General features: G+C 45.0%; 1 protein-coding gene across 4 annotated transcripts; it reads right to left on the bottom strand.

Annotated features, from left to right (window-relative positions):
- Positions 1–1,605: 1,605 nt before the first annotated feature.
- Tbc1d7 (TBC1 domain family member 7) lies at positions 1,606–21,619 on the bottom strand. Of its 4 annotated transcripts, XM_059263117.1 has the most exons (9): positions 21,451–21,619; positions 20,865–20,961; positions 19,939–20,085; positions 18,896–18,976; positions 15,717–15,904; positions 9,417–9,554; positions 5,052–5,197; positions 2,954–3,083; positions 1,606–1,843 (listed from the first exon to the last, which is right to left on the bottom strand). In XM_059263117.1, exons 3-9 carry the CDS (start codon positions 20,048–20,050, stop codon positions 1,757–1,759), a joined length of 882 nt encoding a protein of 293 aa, XP_059119100.1. In that variant the 5' UTR covers positions 20,051–20,085; positions 20,865–20,961; positions 21,451–21,619; the 3' UTR covers positions 1,606–1,756. The 4 variants fall into 4 exon arrangements, with proteins under 4 accessions (XP_059119100.1, XP_059119099.1, XP_059119101.1 ...); XM_059263116.1 differs by lacking the exon at positions 20,865–20,961; XM_059263118.1 differs by lacking the exon at positions 20,865–20,961 and having other exon boundaries at positions 21,469–21,619.
- Positions 21,620–22,420: the final 801 nt, after the last annotated feature.

The raw sequence follows: 22,420 nt of genomic DNA, 5'->3' as shown, positions 1-22,420 counted from the left end.
TTTATCTCCTGGGATTGGGATTCACTGACATAAATAGATGTCACCATGTCTATTTTACTAAAAAGTGTCTTCAGATGATACGTGACTACCGAAGGGGGTAACCACGTTGGGGAGAGAGCTATACAAGCCTGAGGACCCAAGTTCCAGCCCCAGCACCCAGATAAAAACTAAACATGGTAGCATGGGCTTGTAACCGAGCTGGTGAGGTAGAGACGGAAGGATCCCCGAGGCTCACAATCCATCTAGCCTAGCTTACTTAACAGGCAAGTCGCAGGTCTCAATGAGGGACCCTGTCTCAAAAACCAAGGTGGAGGATCCTCCTGAGGAACAACACCAGAGACTGACTTGGGCCTCTACACACAGACATAAGTATACTCACACTGTACACACGGACACACATGCACACACACAGAGAAGGAACACAGTTTATCTCTCTCTGTGAATTTCACATATTCTCTATGACTAGGAAGAAAGAAATGGGGGCTGTTTCCTCTGCATGTGTTTTTCCCTGTGTCCCCAAAGTTCATCAGGTTACTGGAGTGGTTCCCAGATAAATGGCTGGCAGAGAATCATTTAAAGTACTCACTGCAAGTGGCAATTGTTCTAAGAGGGTTTCCTTCTGAGTGGAGCTGCTAGTCGTTTTTAAAGACTCCTTTGTCTGGTACTCTACAGACTGACCAGCTGCTCTCAGGAGCTCCATTTCTTCTCAACCCTCTGTCAGCAGCTGTTTCACACGTTAGGGAACTATAATGCCATAATTTCATCATCTCCCGGCCTCACTGTGTAGGGGGAGGATGGTACAAAAACTCGGATTTACTCCCCACACTCTTGCAGGACCGTGAGCTGAGTAAGTCTGAGACAAGGGCCCCATTTCACTCACCAGTCTCAAAGTCATCAAACGCTTCATGAAGGGTGACCATTATGTGACAGAATATGGCCTGAGGATCATGGCTACTAACCTTAGCCTGCCACCTCTCCTAATCCTGTGGTAGCAGAGGGTGCTGGGAAGTCCACCTGACATTTAATGATTTGGTAGAAAATACCAAGAGACCCACAAATATCAAGCAAGTGCTCTCTCCTAGAAGGTAGATTTAGAGGTGTTTTATTCAATAAAAGCTTCGTGCCAGTAATCCCAGCACTCAAGAGGGTGAGGCAGGAGGACTGCCAGGAGTTCAAGGCCAGTTATATAATGAGTTCCAGAAAGCACAGTATAGAATGAGACCTTGTCTCAAAAAAAAAAAAAAAAAAAAAAAAAAAGTTCAGTCCAGCTGGCAGAAGAGGAGCAGGGACCATGTAAGAAAACACAAGGACTGTTTCTCAGCCAGTTTACAAGACAGAGCATGAGAAGGCCGTCGGCTTACACGGTCAATGGAAGGCGAAAGCCAAATCCAAGGTGCCAAGAAAAGAAAGCTGTTCTTTTTCCAGAAAGAGGCCTAAGTACCGTGTGCTCATTAGAGGCAGGCAGGGCTTCACTTGTCCTTTCCTAGCATACCCAGGCTGCACCTAACCTGAGCTGCCCAAGCACCAGGAGGATTTCCTAACCACCCTTTCAAACCCCACCCCAGAGCTGAGTGTGGGCGTCACCAGGAGACACTGCACCAGGCATTGTGATTAAATTACTTTACTAAGTAGGGGATGGGGGTGTTACATTTTGAGCACCACAGCAAGATTACCATTTCTAAACAGTTAGTAGACCAAGTGACATGGACAATGTGCTCAGGGGGGGTCTGCAGACTGTCCACAACGTCGCAAGCTGTCAGGCTGAATGGACTGGGGTCCCACAGTGTTTGTGCCACAAGTCGATGGCCTTGCTCACAATAGCGTCTGAGCTGTCCTGAGGAATCTGAAAAACAAGGAAATCCAAGTGAAATGTCTGTGTTTGTTCCTCAGGATCATCTCTCCTTCTGTGACAGACCTGTTTCCATGGAGCTTTCTCTGGTTTTGGAAGGCGATAGCAGATTTGGAATGATTCAGTGCTCCTGGGGACATACTGAGTAGCTCTGGTACCAGGCAATCTTTCATTGTCCACTCACCACTTGGCCCTGGATGAGTATTCAGCTGCCTAAGGTCTAGCACTGATCTCTAAACAGAGGAACAACAGCCCAAATTCACAGAGCTGTTCTCAGGATGACAGAAGATAGCTCTTGCTTGGCACATGTCTAGCACTCTTGGCCACTAATTAGTATAATAATGATGATTCATTTAATGAACACATACACATTCACTTATCTCTTATTATTTACCAGGCCACACTTCCCATGTTAAAGCTGGTTAATTAAAGGGGTGGGGGATTCTGAATCTGCTCCATAATGTAATCTCTGCAGGCTCAATCTCTTTACTATTTACCCAGGAGAGAAAGTTCTAAGAGGGAGGAGGAGCTGGTTCACTAAGGCCTTTTTCAGCATGCACTAATGATACTTAGGCGCATTACGCATTAACCGACCCAGCTGGGAATTCACCAGCAGTAGGAAAAGGCCTAGAGAACCCCCAACAGTGCTCATTCACACTGCTTCCTGTTCCTGCTGTGCTCTCTGGGGAGGAGACTCTACCCCACCACACTCACACACTGGGAATGTGAGTAAGAGGCCTGCTGTGCAGACCAACACCCCCTCCCCAAAGAGAAGAGGGGGGACAGCAATGCTGTTAAGGAAAAATAACTTTTTTTTTTCTTTTTTCTTTTTTTTTTTTTTTTTGTCAGAAGTGGCATGCTTGACTGTAATCTCAGCATCCAGGAAGCAGGAGCAGGAAGATTACCAAGAACTGGAGGCAGCTTGGGGTATATAGAGAGTTCCAGGCCAGCATGAGTTACAGCATAAATCACAATCTCAAATCAACAACAACAAAATGCTTTTGCAGAGTGAAAACATGCTATTAATATAACACAATAGGAAAATCTGGCTTGCCAGGCTGCCTCCATTTCCAGATTCCAAATCCAAGGAGACAAATCACTCACGTTTTCCAGGAACTTGGTGATCTTCTCCGCACTGTTCAATGCCATGACTTTTATTTTAAAGGTTAATAATATTTCTACTGCTACAAATACTAGGATCTTACAGGATCCACTTACAACTTTATCCCAGACCCTACAAAACAGAGAGTTCATCAAATTACAGGAGTGCAAAATTGACGTTACCAGATATCTCAGATTATAAAATAAAATCAAATTCCACTCATTTTAAGTACATGTTTCAGAGAACTACTGTGAAATACTCAGTATCAACAACATGATAGATTCTAGATAGGATAGCTTTATGTGGGAAAAGTGAAGTTCACTTAAAGCTACTGCTGTGTTTGAGTGTTCTAAATGCCTTCGGAGAAGTTGATAGTGAAGGAAAAGAAAGTCCTAACCAGGGTGTGTATCCTGCTACAGTCATGTAATGCCAGCATGGTTAGTACACACCTCAGGACGACAAAATGTCAGGCGAAGTCATTTCATTGCCAGTGAGCCTGGAATAGGTTCTCTGAACTTATCCAAAGGCTCTTTATGAGTGTGTATGTAACATGCCTGTGTTTAGGTACACATACACATATGTGTAAACACTTGCTGAGACTGGGTTTGATGTAGGGTAGCTCCCTCTATTGTGTTTCACTGCTGTGAAACAATCCTTTCCTACACTATGAGTATGTATTATTCTCATTGGTTAATAAAAAGCTGACAGGCTGGTAGTTGGGCAGAAGTTAGGAAGGAAAGCCAAACTGAGAATGCTGTGAAGAAGGAGGGTGGAGTCAGAAGATGCCAGCCAGTCACCCAGGAAGTAAGACATGCTAGAGGAGGTAGGCCACAAGCCACATAGCAATACATAGACTAATAGAAATGGGTTAATTTAAATGTAAGAGTTAGCTAGTAACAAGCCTAAGCTATCAGCTGAGCATTTATAATTTATATTCAGCCTCTGAGTCAGTTAATTGAGAACTGGCAGGCAGGACAGGAAAACTCCAATTACATATGGTGCCCCACGTTGGGTGCCAAAAGAAGCTTTAATTTAACTAATCTTTATCAATAAAAATCAGGAATCAAATATTGGGGTAAGAACCTGAAAGATCAGAGAACTGGGAGAAGCCACCAGTTGCTTCTTACCTCTTCCATTCCTCCATCCAGAAAGGCCAAGATCCTCTCTCAGCCCTGCCTTACTATTTCCTGTATGCTATCTGTCCTCAGTCCTCCAGACCTCTATGGTCAGTAGCTAGCTCCACCCTCTGACTCCAAACAAGCTTTATTTGTCAGAACACAATCAGAATATCACACAACATTCCACTTTATTTTTTGAGATAGTCTCTCACTGAACTTCCTACTCACCAGTTGGCTAGACTGGCTGTTTAGTGAGCACCAAGGACCTGCCTGTCTCCACAGACGCCTGCCAGTGCTAGGTTTACAGACATGCCATCACACCTGGCTTTGTACATGGGTGCTGGGGATCCAAACTCAAGTCTTCATGTTTATACAGCAAACAGCTGTACCCACTGAGCCCTTCCCAAGACCCAGGAGCCAGTCCTTGATCTACTATTACTCTAAAATAATCATTTGATAATTCCTATAACTTCTGAAGTTGGTATTAGACTCTGTATGCTAAGTTACACATTTTCTTCTAATGCTCTTTATATACTGACTTCCTTTCTTCAAAACAACATCACAAGGACCTGGGTTGTGAGGCTGAAACTAAGAAATACCCTTAACATGTGTCTCCAAATGACTGGAGAAACACAGTTTGTCTCTGACAGCATTCAGCTCTTTTGAGGATGACATGAAATGTCTAAGAAATACGAAGGCATCTGTCTGTCAGGAATCAACACCTGTCTAGAAAAGAAGCTCGCAGGCCCACACTGTTTCAGATATCACTGTCTCACAGCAACCACACAGAGGACCACAATCTTCGTAGACATGCATTCAACAACAAGGAGAACCACGTCACAGTTACAGAAACTGCTAGGGAATGTAGCTTTGAATCGCCTTCTTGTTCTGAAACAAACTCCAATTTAGAGGGATGATCACAGAAGGGCCAGGAACTCTTTCCGACTCCAAACTGCCTGTATGCAATGGGAAAAACACGTACCTCTGCAAACTGGACTCAGGCAGGCATCCCGCAAAGCACCTTTTGAACCAGAGATCATAAGGAAGTTTGGACACTGCAGCACACGTCTTCAGGTGACTCAGCAGCCTACTATCTTCCAGATTCAAGTACTGCTCAAAGGCCTTGGGCTAAAGATTACACGGCAAAAATGATTACTCGTTTCCTGTGACATTATATCACCTCACGCTGCAACTTAGGCAGAAAAAATGTACATGCTGAGTAAGAGAAAGTGCTAGAAGACAAAACTTGAGAACCATCAAGTCAGTCCTAACACAACAGTTTTTGGTTAGTACTGAGAAGGGTGACCACACTGGACCTGAGGGCTTTCTCGGGATGCAGGACTCTTCCTATGCTCATCCCACAGGACAATAACCAGGCAGAATGGCATGGCTGTCACCCTGGTACTGAACTAATCAGCTCCAACAGCTAAAGCAGATTCTAAAGCAAGAGTCAAGTGTTATGGAAAGGTACAACAGGCCCACAGCAATACTGGGTGATCTGGAGCAACCAATCATACAGAGATGAAAAGGGGAAAGAAAGCTGGCTGAAGTGGAGCAAACATCTAACCTCAGCATTCAAGACTCTGAGGTACAACAAGGGTGTCTGAGGCCAGCCTGGGCTACATAGGAGAGCCTGTCTCGAGAAGCCGAAAATATGGGCTCGAGAAACTGCCCCTCTGCTGTATAATCATGAGGACTAGAGCTCAGATGGCAGCACCCATGTAACAGGCATGACTGTAACGCCAGCTCCCAAGAGAGGCAGAGACAGGGAGACCACAAGAGCTGTCTGGCTTCCAGCCAAGAAAATACAAGCCCAGGTTCAGGGAGAAAAGCTACTTCAAAGGAATAGGTGAAGAAACACAGAGGGCACCCAACCCCCTTTAATAGTACACACACACACACACACACACACACACACACACACACACACACCACACCCGTCTGCATTGGCCTCCAGTACCAAGGAGGCTAAGGCATTAGGGAGGGCCAGAGGAACAAACTCTGCACCCAACATAATATGGGTGAGAACGTTCTGGAAGAGAGAAGCAGCTCCACTTGGGAACAGCAGCTGGGTTGTCCAGCAGCTTCTCTCACCTGAGATAACTCTAAAGACGGGATGCAGTCACGCTGGCCAGCTCCAGCAATACGGCATGAAGGCAGCTCCTCCTCTCTCGGATTTGCCCTTTTAGTTACTTAAGGAAAGGCACCTTCTTTCATTGGGGTAGCCACGTTTTTTTTTTAGGTTGGTAGCAGGGGCCTTTACTCACCGAGCTATCTACCTGCCCCTTTCTCTCTACATAAGATTGCCCGCATATATGTCTGTGAACCATGTGTGTGCCTGTTACCCACAAAAACTGTAAGACGGCATTAGATTCCCTGGAACTGGAGTTATAGGTGGTTGTGAGCTGCCATCTGGGTGCTGGGAATCAAATGTAGGTCTTTGTCAGAGCACCAAATGCTCTTACCCACTGAGCCATCTCTCCAACCCCGCCCCCAACTCTAAATTCGTAATGAAGACAATAAAACTGGCTTCTAAGCTCCCCGGCAGTGAGAGACCTTGTCAGAGGGCTGGACTCTGGGAAGTCTGGAAGAAACTATGACGTGGTCCCAGGGAGCAGAGCACTTCAGCAGGGCACTCACTGTCACTCAGGAGCACACCATCTTCTTCCGTTCTTTATGCTGCAATTATCTATTCCAAACTTTTAAAAAGATTTGCTTGTTTTAGTTTGTGTGTGAGTGTTTGCCCGTATGTATGTCAAAGGGCATCAGAGTCCCTGAAACTGGAGTTACAGACAGTTGTGAGCTGCCACGTGAATGCTGGGAACCAAATCCAGGTGTTCTGCCAGAACAAGTGTTCTTCACTGCTCGGCCAGCCCTCTACCGCTCCCCCACCCGCTTTCCGGCTCAGTTGGAGATGGAAGCCTGGCATGCTGGGTAAGCATGCCACCGCTGGCTCCACCCCAGACCCCAGCACTGTTGCCTGCACTCTTCCTGAAGCTATAAAGCAGCCTATCCTTCGTGGGAACAGATCTATTTAGGCAGATCACAAAAGTATAAAATGATGGCAGAACAAGGTTATAGAAACTTGGCTGTACCAAGAACCTATGTTCTGTGCTTTGTGGTGGAGGCTGAGGCAAGAAGGTTGTAAGTTCAAAGCCAGCCTGGGCAACTTAGCAGGACTTTGTCTCAAAATAAAATGTAAAGAAGAGCTGAGGATGTAGCAAAGACCTGGGCTCCATTTCCAAGGCCTCTCCTCTCACCCCCACCTCAGCCCCCCATTGCTGCTTTCAACAAACAAAAACAAAGGACTGTAACACAGCTTAGTGACAGAGCTCTTGCCTACGATGTGTGAAGCCCTAAGATTCTGTTTAAAAAAAAGGTGAACCGGTAAATAAATAGTGTGAAATGTAATACTACTGATAATGAATGATGCAAAGGGAGTTAGGGCAGTCACTGTGGAACCCTGGCAGTGGACTTCTCCGAGCTTCAGTGTCGTCGTCTGCAAACATGGACTTATGTGCTTAAATGAAGTAACTCATTCATAAAAGTGGTCCTGACACCCTTAAGCAAGATGAAGAGGAGACCAGGGTGCTGGGGGAACCCATGCTCCTATAGACAGGTACCGAGGAGTAAAACCCACCACATCTGACATCAGTCAAAGATCAAGGCAGACAAGTCAGAGCTAAGCTTCAACTCTCGGAGCATTTTAAAGTCAGGAGAAAAAAATACGGGGGAGGAAGGTGTTTTGTTTTTTTTCAGATAGGGTTTCATATAGCCCAGGCTGGTCTTGAACTCCTGATCCTCTGCCTTAACCTTCTGAGTGTTAGGATTATGGGTATATGTCACCACATCCAACTAAAGAAATATGTTTTATCAATTGTGGAGTTGGCAAGGGATACAGAAAATATAAAGTATGGAAAAAGAAAACACTGAGAGACATCAATGTATAAAGTTTACAGTCTAAACAGCAAATGGGGAAGAAAGTATAGTCATCATATTAATACATAAAGGATAATATGCAGAGCATACTGATGACACAAAGAAAAAAGTCAAGTGTGGTGGAGCATGCGCGGAGGATCAGGAGTTCAAGGTCATCCTCAGGTGCATAGCAAGTTCAAGGCAAACCTGGGCTACATGGAACCCTACCTCAAAACACACACACACACACACACACACACACACACACACACACACACACTCTAGCCAAGAAAACAATAGAAATCTGTAGAGCTGATCAACTTCGCTGGCCCTCACAGCTGTGCAGACAGAACAAGAGGGCAGAGTCCCTGCCTGAAGGACAAGACTGAGAGCCTGGTACCTGCGCAGCCGACAAGCTCAGGACCTGCTTGCCAGTTTAAGACATAAAGCTGCCCAAACTAGGACACCCTCCACATAGTCAAAACACACACACACACACACACACACACACACACACACACACACACACACAGGAGCAAGGGCCTGTTTATTGTCAGTGTGGGACTATTAGACTTAATTACAGCAAATTCCTAAGCGGAAACACTGAGTAAATTATGTAGGAAAAGCGATTCTAAATGAGAGGCTGTCAATCCTAGCTACAATCAGAATTGCCCAAGGCTTTGAAACATTAGAATTCTGGGCCCCAAACAAGAGACTATGATTTCACTGGTCTGGTGGAAGAGGAAAGGGGATAAGAAATTTTTCAGATCTCTGGTGTACTAACAGAAAGTCAGAACTGAAAGTCACTGGTTTATCTGAGTGAGCCTAGAAATTCTCCAAGTACTGAGTTACAAACAAACAAACAAACAAAAGGTAGAGCTCATGTAGAGAGTAATTCATTTCATGTGTTCATATGTATATGTGTGTACATATGTGCATGCTGGAACAAAATGACAGGAGCCTCGAGTCCCATCCACCAGCTCTGGCTGCCCTCGCTCTGGACTTGATGCTATGTGGGAATGAGGTCCTATTACTTAGGCCTTCCTTACACTTGGGCAGACAGAAACCCTAACAGAGGGACCGTGCTGGACAAGCCAGAGGGTCTGGACCCGGGCCAGGACTACTCTGGAGCAGGTGGGTCTGCAAGTGAGCCCACCCCCAGAGAGCTGGCAGTGTTCCGACCGCAGATCCAGTCCTGCAAAGGACACACGGGGCCCATTCCATGGAGAACACTGTCTGGCCTTTGCAGAAAACATCTGCCGGAAGCTACTCTAGAGGGTCCCCCAGCCACAGCTGCAGCAACTGGGGTAGGGTGTCCTCACACTGCTTATTCCCCGAAACACTCCCACTCAAAAACACAAAACCAAAACCCCTTCCTTACCCCGTAACACTCCCATTCAAAAACACAAAAACAAAACCCCTTCCTTACCAGCTGAGGCAAAGAGTCCCGGAACTTGCTGTTTAACTGCTTCACAAAGCATCGGGTGATCCAGTAACAGTCGACACTATCCTCCACCATCTCTTCCATGGCTTTAGCGATGGCCAGAAAGACTTCATCCTCCGGCTCCTGAAAGATCAGTGAGAAAGCTCAAGAGGGAGGTGGCAGAGGGGAAGATATGTTTCTTTCCTGAAAACGTAATGCTGCATCCTGAAGAGGACACATTCATAAATCAGGGAGGATCAGAAGGCAGTGTGGAGAAGGGAAGGATGCACAGCTACAGGGAACCATGGGAGTCAGAACGGCTGACCAACAGCTGGCTCTCGGGTGGGGTCCGCTGCAATCACAGGCAAGGCAGGGTGTCTCTCCACCAGCCAGTCTCCATGCTAGATCAGGGCTCCTTCAAAGGGATGCGATGACACAAACCGTTTAGGAATACGTGCAGGACCCAGCTTATGAACACTGGGGACTCCCAATGGGCTCACAAAACACTGCTTTCCATGAAAGCTTCCCTACACAGCTTTAGAATGCTGTTCTACCTAAAAGTTTAAACAGCCCATAATCAGAATTTTAGGAGCAGGAGAGTGACATTTCTCAGATCTGTTAATATTCAAACATGAAAATAAACCCTCCGAATCTTCTAAAACTGAACTCTATTTAGAAAGTTATTTTGTTTTCAAACATTGCCATCAACACCAAAAACCAACCTACCAAACAAACAACAACAACAAACAAACAAACAAACAAAAAACCAACCAGGAGGCAGAGGCAGGCAGATCTCTGGGAGTTCGAGGCCAGCCTGGTCTACAGAGGGAGCTCCAGGACAGCTAGGGATACATAGAGAAACCCTATCTCAAAAAAGCAAAAACAAAAACAAGCAAAAATAAAAAAAAAAGGCTTTCATAGTTTGATACTTTTAAGATTAAAAGGAAATTAAGAAATACCTTTCTATTCCCCTGAGAAGCCCCAAGCTAAATCAAAATTCCTGTTTTGATAAAAAGCAGTTCAGTCTTAGGCTTTCTTTCAGCTTGTTGATATCCACAACATGCAAGGAGTCACTGAGTTAGGATTAAAGGAAATGTATTTTTCTAAACATTACTAGAGTATTGGCGGACACGAAGGAGCAAGAAGGAAAGGCAATCTCCAGGGATTCCACAGTCCCAGGCCTGGCCTGGGTGACCCTGCAGATGGCATGTCACTGGCTGCTCCCCGTCACTCTGACAGGTCAAGGGGAGACTGTTGGAGCCCACTAGGTTTCCTAGTGGCTGTACTCAGCAGGACTACATAAGAGGTTGATTGGACCACGGGCCTGGGTACCAGGTGTTAGGAAGGGTTTACACTTAAGTAACTAGCAAGGGGGAGGTCTTTTGCTCCACCCCTTGGCATTTCTATAAATAGACCTTAGGAATAAAGTTCTGGGCCGGTGGATCAGGATCCAGGCCCACCCAAGTCTATCCTGTGTTTTCTCTCTGTTTCTCTCCCCTCTGTATTTCTAACTAAGTCTCTTATCCCTCGTTCCTCTAGAGTCCCTGGGGTAAATAAATGTGGGGGCTGGTCTGCCACAGGAGACTAATGTCCTTTGTCCAATTGTGCTCCAGCTGAGCACTCACATGCTCTTACCCCCAGATAACAGTGTAAGAGGGGCTGGGTGTATAGGGAAAGGTGGGGAGACAGAGTCTCCCATCCATGTTCAGACCGTAAGTGGACCCGAGACTGCAGGGAAGGTCTGGGCTCATGGACCAGTGAGCAGGGACGAGTGGAAAGCATGCCTAGAGTTTAGAATGCTTACACTAACGGAGTAAGTAACCGTATTTGAGGTGTAATCCAAGAACGCACAGCCCTTCTCATGTATGGGCCTGTGTATGGGTCTGTCGTCCCAGCTACTCGGGAAGCTAAGGTAGGAGGATGCAATGGGGCAACTCGGTAAAAGTAAAATAAAGGATGCAACGGGGCAACTCAGTAAAGGTAAAGGATGTGGCCCAGTGGTAGAGCATGCGCCTAGCACCTAAGAGGCCACAGATTCAATCCCAGAACCACAGAGCTCCTGTGGTTCTATCAATGTCACAGTGCTGATGCTGAGGAATAGGAAAATGAGATTGCCCTAGATGGCATTAACATTTGGGGCTCTACTGCCTCTTCATAAATGTAATGATAAGAGTGAATGGATGGCCTTCATTAATGCTAATTTGTCACAGGAACTCTATTAACTTTCTACAAATATAATATATATATATATATATATATATATATATATATATAATAAGACATATATAAAATAAGTCAATTTTTTTGAGGCAAGATCTCACTATGTAGCTGGTCTCAAACTCAAGAGTCCCCCTCTCAGCCTCTGAGTACTGGGTTAAAGGTCGGTGATGCCACACCTGGTACAAAGCCCAATCTTCATTAAAAACAAATTTTGTAGATAATAAAAACTTTTGTATAAATCCTTGCTTGAAAATTTCATCCTGTTTTAGCCAAATAAATTAAACCTTCATTAAAATACCTAGACAATTGCAATAAAGTGGCCAGGAATGGCTGACAACATCAGCCAGAACATGAGCCAGAAGCAAACACCTCAGGACAATGGGAACTTTTTAATATCTGCAGTTGTCCTAGGGAAGGCTAAAATGAACTTGCAATACTGGGTTGGAATTGGACTTATCATCGTGAACCCAGGATTTTGATTATAATACAGAGAGACACAGACTAATATAGAGAGGCTGAGGTATAACATTATAATACAGAGAGACACAGACTAATATAGAGAGGCTGAGGTATAACATTATAATACAGAGAGACACAGACTAATATAGAGAGGCTGAGGTATAGCTCAGCAGTAGTGCACTCGCCTGGCATGCATGAAGCTCTGGTTCCACGCCCAGCAGCACAACAACTCTATTTTTTTCACATACATACATACACACACACACACACACACACACACACACACACACACACACACACACAGAGAATGAGAGACAGCTTGGCATGTATGAATACGTATGGGTATATATACATACTCATATCTTATTTTCTACTTCCATCTACTAAGTGAGCCTAAAAGCAAACAGCCCAGGAGACCAGAAACAAAGGCTCAGGCCAGAGCTGCAGCACAGGAAGTGAAAGCCAATCCTGGAGCTTCTTTTTGTGAGAAAATGTCAGGAAACATTCAGAACAGTGACCTTATCAAACAGACACAGGCGTCGGATGAAAGGGGCTCCTATGGCCGAAGCTGGAGCCTTTTGAACATCCAAAGGAAAAAAGGCAATAAAGTATTATAGGCTCCATACATCCACAATGACATCAATAAATAAATGTAAAGGGAAACTCTTACAGATGCAGCTAACAGGTGCAGAAAGAATTCAGGAATTAGAGACTCACCATTTGGTGATCACAGCAGTAAACAATATTTTAGGCAATAATAATAATAATAATAGGGAGGGTATTTACAAGCCCCCAAATTCCATGCAGGTGACACACACCTTTAATCCCAAGATGCCAGAGGCAGAGGCAGATGGAGCTCTGTGAGTTCAAAACCAGGCCAGCCTGGTCTACATCATGAGTGCCCATCCAGCCAGGGCTACACAGTGAGATTCTGGCTCAAAAAAAAAAAAGAAAGAAAGAAACAAAGGAAGGAAGGAAGGAAGGAAAGAAAGAAAGAAAGATATATGTGTGTGTATGTATATACATATATATGTGAGCGTGTGTGTACACATATGTATGTAGATGTATGCATATACCATGCATGTATATACATACACACACATTATATATAATATATAATATATATAATGTGTGTGTATATATAATATAAAATATATATATATAATGTGTATATATATTATATATAATGTGTGTGTGTATATATATATATATATATATATATATATATATATATATATATATGAAAAACCCCAGAGTTCCTTTCCACGAGTTACTCACTAATTATAAAGAGTAAGCTTACAGGGGAGGGACCTGGCAGGCAGCACCTGCACCGAGTGGCCAAAGCCGCCAGCACTTCTCTTGCTATCCTGCCAATAAAGCACACCCAGGTTCATGTCATCAGGAAACATCAGGCAGATGGAGAAATCCCGAAGAGACTCATGCTCTTCAAAAGTGCCAAGGTCAGGTTGGAGAGATGGCTCAGTGGGTAAGAGCACCGACTGCTCTTCCAGAGGTCCTGAGTTCAATTCCCAGCAACCACATGGTGGCTCACAACCACTTGTAATGACATCTGGTGCCCTCTTCTGGCCTGCAGGGACACATGCAGGCAGAATACTGTATACATAAGAAATTAATAAATCTTAAAAAAAAGTGCCAAGCTCACAGAAGAGCAAGTAAGTCTGAAGACCAGTGGGTTTAGGAACAAGAATGGCAACTAAATTGATCCAGGACTGGGTCCAGGATAAGAGTGGCATCAGGGGGACAAGCAGCAAGATCTCAAAAAGGCTTAACTCCTAGACCATTGTCAAAGCGGATTTGTGAGTTCTCATCATCAAATTTCAGTTTTGGAAGACCCAGTACGTGAGGATGCTGGTGTACTATTTTACAACTTTCTTCTGTGTCCAAAATTACTTAAAGGTGAAAGACTAATACACACACACACACACACACACACACACACACACACACACACACACACATATACATACAATTTAAATCCAAGAATGGTCAAATGTATAAGCCAAACTTTAATAAGGAAGAGGATAATTACGTAGCGGTTTTAAATGTCTCCCCCACAAAGGGAAACAGTGATTACAAAGGGAGACAGAATAACTTCCCAGGAGAAACCCAGGAGGCACTACCTTACCAAAGGATCAAAGTTCACAGGTGTTCCACGAGGCAAAGCCACAGTGAGCCTCCTGACCCAGCACACTGAGGACACATCACCCATGGGAGTCCCTGCCAAAGAGAAGAGCCTGGATCGCACCAGGAAGAAGCACCACCAGACCCGAGGTGAGGGGTTTTCTGTAAAATCACTGACCAACACCTGTCAAAAGAGTCCAGGGCACAAAAGAGAAAGACAGAGGATCATCCAAAATCAAAGGTGTCCACAGCACCATGGCAAATCAGTGTATTTCATGGTCCAAAATCAAATCTGCAACTAGACTTTTTGTTTATTTGTGATGAAGGACGTCCCTAGAACAACTGGGGGAATAAGAATGGAGCCTGTATGTCGGATTGAGTGCTGTTACATTGCTGACTCCCTGGCATCATAGCTGTACCGTGCTCACCTACAGAGACGCCTTGTCTCCATAAGGAACATGCTGAGGAACAGAACCTCCGGACTCACCCTTGCTCTCTCACGGCTTATACAAAGAAGTACATGTGCACAGCCAGAAACGGCAGCGCATGCCTATAATCCCAGCTCTTGTGTGGCAAAGGCAGGAGGACATTGAGTTGGAAGCTGGTCTGCGCTGCATATATAGGGAGACTCTGTCTTAAAAGAAGACAAACGTGAGGCTGAGGAGATGGCACTGGCTGCTCTTCCAGGGGACAAGGGCTTGGTTCCCAGCAGCCACATGGTAGCTCACAACCATTTGCAACTCCAGTTCCAGGAAATCCAATAGCATAAAAGTGGCACCCAGACACACATGTAGGCAAAACACCCACACACCTACCTAAAATTAAATAATTGTTTTAAAGAAGGAAGGGAGGGGAGGCGGGAGGAGGATAATGCATACATAGGGGAAGAGTAGCAAAGCAGATGTCATTAAATGTTAACAACTGGAAATATCAGTAAAAAGATAAAGACATTCTTGATAGTATTTCAAGTTTGCGATTATACTCATGTATCACATAATAACGTTTTAGTCGGCCATGTACCTAAACTAGGATAGTGATCCTCTATGATTAAACTGCCTAGTAAAGTCACAGTCATCCGAGTTTGAGCAAACATAAATACATGATTTTGCAAATGAGCAAATGTCCAATGACACATTTCTCAGAACACATATTCATCATTAAGCAATGTGTGGCTGTGCTGAAAACACAACACATTTTTAAAGTAACTAACATTGATCGTTCAGGACCGTAGATCTCAGGTCCTTCATTTTGCTTTCATTTTTCTTTCTACCGACAATAGGAAACCACTGAAAGTTTCTAAGGCAAAACACTATGCAACAGAAGCTAGCAAGAACAAAGTCTTAGAGGTGCGGCTCAGTGGTATTGCCTAGCATTCCTGAGGACCTAGGTTCGATCCACAGCTCTGCAAACACATTAACAGACAAAGTAAAAAGTAACTTTTAGGAAAAGGGCTGAGTTAAATGTCAAGTGGGAATGACCACTCACCAGCGGAAAAGAGGGACTTCGAGGCAACTTCCCAGACTCAAGCTGATACATGCGAAGATACACTTCCACCTGGGGGGTGGCATCACTGATGAAGCGAACTACTCTCAGGGCATGAAGGACATCAGAGTACTGATCTTTGCGATAGGCCATCACCTGGGCATGAGAGTCATGGTGTGGAGGCAAGATCCCTACAGAGAGATGGGACAGGACAAGGGCAAACGCTGAGACACCACCCAAATCCCTCCTCCAGTGAAAAGAATCCTGTGAGACGCAGTCCACACAGTTGAGACTCACACAAATAATGACCATGTAGATTCCCTTTCAGAGTCCCACTCTAACTCTCTTAAATGTTAAGAGCTTTGCAAGATGCTGCAGCACTGAGATTAGGGAGAAATGAGATGGCAGCACAAAAGCCTTTCAACAAACATGTGACACGATTTCAAGACAAGAACCCCAGCGACTGTAATAACAGTTTACTCAGTTCATGGCTAGCAGCTGAGGCTACCTTTAGCTCTCGGGGACTCTCCCCACTTCTGGCACATGGCTTCCTACATCTCAGAACAGTTTGTTGAATCCTTTTCTCCCTCAATTAATGAGAAAACAGAATATCCAATGCACAATAAAGAAATGGATTGCAGAATGGTAACAATGCCTTGTTAAGGTTCAGTTTTAGTGTAAACTATTTTTTCACTTTATTTATTCCAGCCCCATTAATGTAATGAGGCTGGACAGAGTCTCTGGGGTCAAGACACTGGGCTTGAGGTCTAACTACAATTCACTGACTTGAAGATCTTCAGCAATTCCCTTTCTCCTGTGCCTCATCTTCTCCCCACACGAAAATCAGATAATATTACCTACTTCTACAAGCTGCTGAGAGGAAGAGACAAATCCATAACGCACTCAGAAGAGGAGCTGGCACATGCGTGTCAGGCAGTTCAGTTAACTGGGACTCTCTTTTGATGCAAAACCCCACAGACCAATTATCCTAAAGAATGTTCCGGAAATAGCAGTTAGGAAAACTCAACAATCCCCAGCCATAAAGCATGCTTAAGTGCCCTTTCCTGATGTAAACTCAGTGTGTCTTCGGGGCTCTGTGCCAGCTTCTCAGAGAAGTCAAGGGAACACACTTCCATGTCCTCCCCATCTGGCTGGTACACTACAGAGCTATAGTTGGACCTACCATAGGCAGCAGAATGTCAAGCATCAGACCTGGGTCTAAGAGTTCATCCCCAAAGCTCTCAGACATTTTCCCTGAAATGGTACTAGAGAGGAAGCATCCCCAGAGCCCAAAGCAACCCAGCTTGGGCTCCGAAGAGTCCTTTCTACTGTGACAACTCTGCATTTTCTGCCTCTAACTACGGCAGGAAAACAGCGGAGGCCCAGATGATAAAGAAGGTAAGAAAAACCAAGGTGAAAAGCCAGTTGGGCCTCGGCACTCAGGAAATGTCACAGACACACCATTTCTCATTAGTAAGACACACAGGACGCCCAGAAGAAAAGGACACTGATGATAACTACCTAAAACGCACCCTTAGAAGGAATTTGTTTTGCTGACTATACAATCTTTACGTACAGCTCAAGGGGAAAATGCTTTGAGGAAAACTTAAACAGTTATCAGGAATTCTGCAGATGGTCAGCACACACACCCAACCAGACATGAAGGGACGCACCAACGCTGCCAAGATGTTCAACCAAAAGCTATCATGGAGTACTTTCTAGAATGGCTTGCATGTCCTTGTGACCTCCATACTGCATGGCCAGACTGATGGCTACAGACTTCTCAGGCTGTGTAAATACACTACAAAAGGAGCCCGTGGTCTGTTATCTAACCCCACCCCACTCCTATCCTCCAAATGAGCTCTGCAAACATAGGCTTTCACATGTCTGTCACAGGTATTAGGCAAGATTTTTTTAGGCTCCTAGGGTGTGTGTCCATCTAGGATAGTTAAGACTTCCCTCAGAATTCTAGAATTACTGTACATAATTTCTATAAACTATTTGACTTAGTCATGGAAACCACGGATGCCCAATAAATAGCGATAGTTCATCTTCTGCATAAAGCTCCATCCTTACCCCCATCCCAGTTAGTAAACCCCAGCTGTTCAAAGAAGAAATGGAGGGTGGTAATGAATGGGGATTAGATGCTCCAGCAGGCTCAGCAATGATGGTGAAAATCCTGGACTCAAAGGGATGCTGTGAGCTAGCTGCTTATGGCAGACACAGATCCAGTTCTCCTTCTTACTTCGACACCCAGCTCTGGAATTCACTCACAGAAATAGGCAGGAAACAAACAAACAAACAAACAAAAAAACTGATCCTACTTTTTAAAAAAATCTGCCATATCATTTTTATTTCAAAAGGTAAATGGGCATTTACGTACCTCAGTAAGAGACTGAGTCAATTAATTGTGGCACAGACCAACGAATAAACACTCGATTCTCTGGAAACACCATTGAGGAAGCTGTTTTAGAACTTACTCTTTGACTATTAACTCTCTACACTCATGCACTTAAACGAATCACATTCTCCAATCCTTTGTCAATATGGTTCCTCTTGTGGGGACAGGGGTGTCCCGTTTTGTGCTAAGGCTCTCCTGACACTCACAGTCCAGCCCAAGGCCTCAAGCTCTAAGACCCTCAAAGGATTAAGGATCCGGACACTCGCCACTAAGCCTGGCTAGTTCCTTAGCATCAGGACGTCATACCTCTACCACCAAGAGTCCAGAGTACAAGGCACTCTTAAGTAAAACCTACAAGTAATTTAGCTCCAGATGTCTCTGGACAGGTGCAGAACTGGAGCCCATCATGGTCTTCCTCCTGGTTACCCAGATTACAGCAAAGATGGCTAGTTCTCCTTTATTCCAACCCAATGTCATCACTTTTGCAGATGATGACCACACATACCCACAAGACACCCGAGTGTACAAAGGCTTTATTTCAGGAACGAATATTATCTTCTCTACTGCCACTAATAAGCAGACACTCCAAGAGTAATTGTTAGTATAATTCTGCTGAAGTCACTATCCTAAAGGATCTTACAGTGAGCAGTAATTGGCCCTCCTGGAGAAGACCTGAAAGTCAGCAAAGAATCTAAGCAAGTCCTCCGCTTCTGACTGTAAGATGACAAAGGATCCCATTCAATACTTCTGAAATTGAATCCCCAACTCCCGGGCCTCATACCTAGAAGCACCTTCCAGACCAATGCGCGGTACATGGATGGGAGAGGGAACCTCTGGCTAAAGGTGCAAAGCTTCTCAATGTCTAAAGGAAGAAAAGGAACAATTAGGAAGTGGAAGAAATGTCTCGAGGGCTCGCAGCACCTGAAAGTGCAGTTCCACTTCTTCAAACGGAACGTCCAGTTCAGACACACCTTCAGGAGAACTCCACTGCATGATCAGCAAACCTGGGAGAGGCCATAGTGATCTCATGGCTAGCCCACATCTTCTACCAACTAAGCTATCTAAAGCAGCGCTGCTGCAGCACAGACATGGATTTTGCATATCCTACACTCCCTCCAACATCAGCAGTACTTACTAAACACAGAATTGGGTGGGGATACAGTGTTGCTCAGTGGTAGAGCACATCTTAGCATGTGCTAGGTCCTGGGTTCCATTCCCAGCTCTGCCAACAACAAGTACTTCATACAACTTAAGTTTTTATACTATGGTTCTGTTTTACTGTAACAACAGACTTTATTACTGTTGGCTTAAGATAAACTAAATGTCAATGTGTAGTGAAGAATTATCTTTCACAAAAGAAAAATCATAACTAGAGTTCTTGCAGAGTTTACCTAGAAATCATGGTGATACATCTAGAAATTGAGAGAAAATATATAGGCTTATTTTTTTTTAAAAAAAATAGTATTGAGTTCTTTTTAAAGGTGGAGTGTCTTACTATGAATCCCCTGGCTGTCCTGGAACTTTCCATGCACACCAGGCTGCCCTTGGACTCAGAGATCCGTCTGCCTCTGCCTCTTGAGTGCTGTAATCAAAGTTTTGCATCACCACGCTCTGCAGTGTTTGTAAGAAGCTTTGCAAACCTTTCGCCTCTCGTTGAATTTGAAAAATCTTCAACTTTTCTCAAATTTACCACTCTGACGTGTCCCTTCACCAAAACCTACAGCCAAGTAATAAGTACTGCTTTGAGTCCATTAAGGTAATATTTACTTGGTAACACCCACCAGGACTGATGAGAACCAATAAGCTGGAGCAGGTAAGACTCACCCAAAGGGTCATCTTTCAGGAGGATTTCCAGTGATTTCTTTTCTTCAACTCCACGAAACCCAACTTTCTCATAGTAGACTGATCGAAAGTTTCTCTGAGAATCATCAGTCATATTTCATTCTTAGAGGGAGTTTTTTTTTAGTGTGCCTAAAACCAAAGAAAGAAAAATTGGGAAGGCATAAAATGATTTTCTCTGCCTTTTCAATAAATCAAAAATGAAAAATTGCCTGCCTCTAAGCAAGGAGCATTAAATCTTTGAATTCACACAACTCTAATCCCACCTTCCTAATGCATCTTGATCAAAAACAAGATATGAGTCAGCTGTCATCCAAGCTACTTAAAAAGGTAATGTAGGATGTAGGGACTAGGGTTCATTCTTTACTTAAGAGAGCCCTTAGCACAATGACATATCTTGTAGCCATTATAAACTTGTGAATAGAAAAAATGAGTGGAAAAATAGGCAGGTTATGTTATGTAAAAGGGACTAAATAAGGGTATGAATTCTGATTCTGCATCCAGGATCTCACAACTAGGATCTCAGTAAGTAGCCCAGGCTGGCCTCAAACTCAGAGAACTGTGCCTCTGAATCCTGAGTTCTGAGATAAGATGTGTGGGCCACCACTCTTGGCTCAAGAAAAGCATTTTTTTTTTTAACATAAGAGGACATCCAAAATATTAGCAACAGTTATCCTCAGGTAGGAGTCTAGTGACTTTCATTTTCTGTGTTTTCCTTAGCTGTGCTTTCTAAACGGGCATTTGGGGAAATGGGGGGGGGGGGAGGTCCTCCACTTGTTTTTTTCTTCTACTGCAAACACAATTCTGCCAAATGTAATTATCAAAATTCAAAACCTTCAACAGATAAACAGCATTAAAGTATAACCAGAAGACAGTCAGGAATGTAGACAGATGACAAGTGACAGACACACCACAGTCAATGGAAGGCAGAAAGCCGAGGTAAAACCCAGCATGAGCATTCAAATCATCTCAGAGGCCCATCCTTCCTCCAGAACAGTCTTCATGATACTGATGGTAAACCAAGAAAAAAATCAAACTAGGTTAGTGAGTCAGGCACTAAAGATGCAAACATTCTTCCAAAGAATACAGTCTTCAGCTACTAAATGCCCCCCGAAACGTCCCCAATGACCAGGGGAGGATGGACTTCTTCTTTGGGTCGGGAAGATACCATCTGAACAGATTCTGTCATGGGAAGGATTATAACTCATTTTTGAAAAAGCAATTTCGAATTTAGAATTGCTTTTAAAGAGTTCCACGCTCTCCTGATAGCTGTTTTTAAAAATCCAAAGCATTAAAATGCAAGCTCTGGACTTTTTTTTTCAAGCATTCGTGGCCCCTGTTGTCTGCGGACAGCCTTTCTGAGACTGCACTGTGATGGCAAAGGCGTCGCCCTGAAGGACATGCTGCCAATTCCTGCCCAGGTGCCTCCACCTGCGGGTAAGGTGCCGGCACCCGGTGAAGCCCCAGACCCCGCTCTCCCGGCTATGTACGCTTCACCTCTGTACGCAAACACACCGGGGTTCAGACTAAGAGATCTGGGGAGGCAGCGGAGAGCAGGCCCGGCGCGCTGAGCCACAGGCGGACAGGCGGAACCACAAGCGCCGGGGCGGAGCGAGCGAGGGGAGCGATGCCGCGGGACACCCACTCCGGACTTCTCGGGGACAGCTCGCCCAGCGCGCTGCTAAGTCCCGCCGCCGGACGTGACGTCGCACCGAGTGCGCGTGCGCAGAGGGCATCTGCAGGAAGCCCCACCCACACCCGGGCACTGAAGCGGTAAAGCTGGCAAGAGCTGAGCTCTAGGAGCCGGCGGAAGCTCTGTGCGCCCTTGTGCTTCGACGTCTGCCCCTCTCACCTTCAGGCATTTACTCTTGATGCGAGGGCTCTAGCGATCGCCTCGCCCTCTGTCTGGCCATGCGTGCTTAGGGTGCTCTTCTTTCTCTGGCCGCCGTGGTCCTGCCCTATGGGGACCGGGATCCCTCAGGCTGTGTTTGTTCCCCTTCGCTGGATGGAGAATCGGAGATAAGCCTTTGGTTATTGATAGCACTGCACTGCTTCTCCCAAACATTCAATGTCCATGGGGTGTCGTGGGGTGGGGTAGGGGAGTATGTCCTTAACTATTAAAAGGTCAGTGATGGGGCGGGAGAGATGGCTCCGCGGTTGAGAGCACTTACTAGGACGGGGTTCTAGTCCCAGCACTCACGTGGTGGCTCACAACCATCCTTAACTCCAGTTCCAGGAAATCCAAAGTCTCCTTGCTTCTGCCAGTGCTAGGCACGCACATGGTGCACATGCACCCAGACAAAATATTCATACATATAAACATTAAAAAATTAAAAACAAAACTTAGTGATCGCCCAATGACCAAGGGAAAATAAGCAAAGCTGTTCATTCAGCGCTTACTATGCGGGGACGGGGTGGGGGTTGCCTGCACTTGCCTTTTGGCCTGGTGTGCAGCCAATGGAGGTTG

This window comes from Peromyscus eremicus, chromosome 5, assembly GCF_949786415.1.
Source record: "Peromyscus eremicus chromosome 5, PerEre_H2_v1, whole genome shotgun sequence".
Taxonomy (NCBI): domain Eukaryota; kingdom Metazoa; phylum Chordata; class Mammalia; order Rodentia; family Cricetidae; genus Peromyscus; species Peromyscus eremicus.
This window is presented reverse-complemented; position numbering and strand designations above follow the sequence as displayed.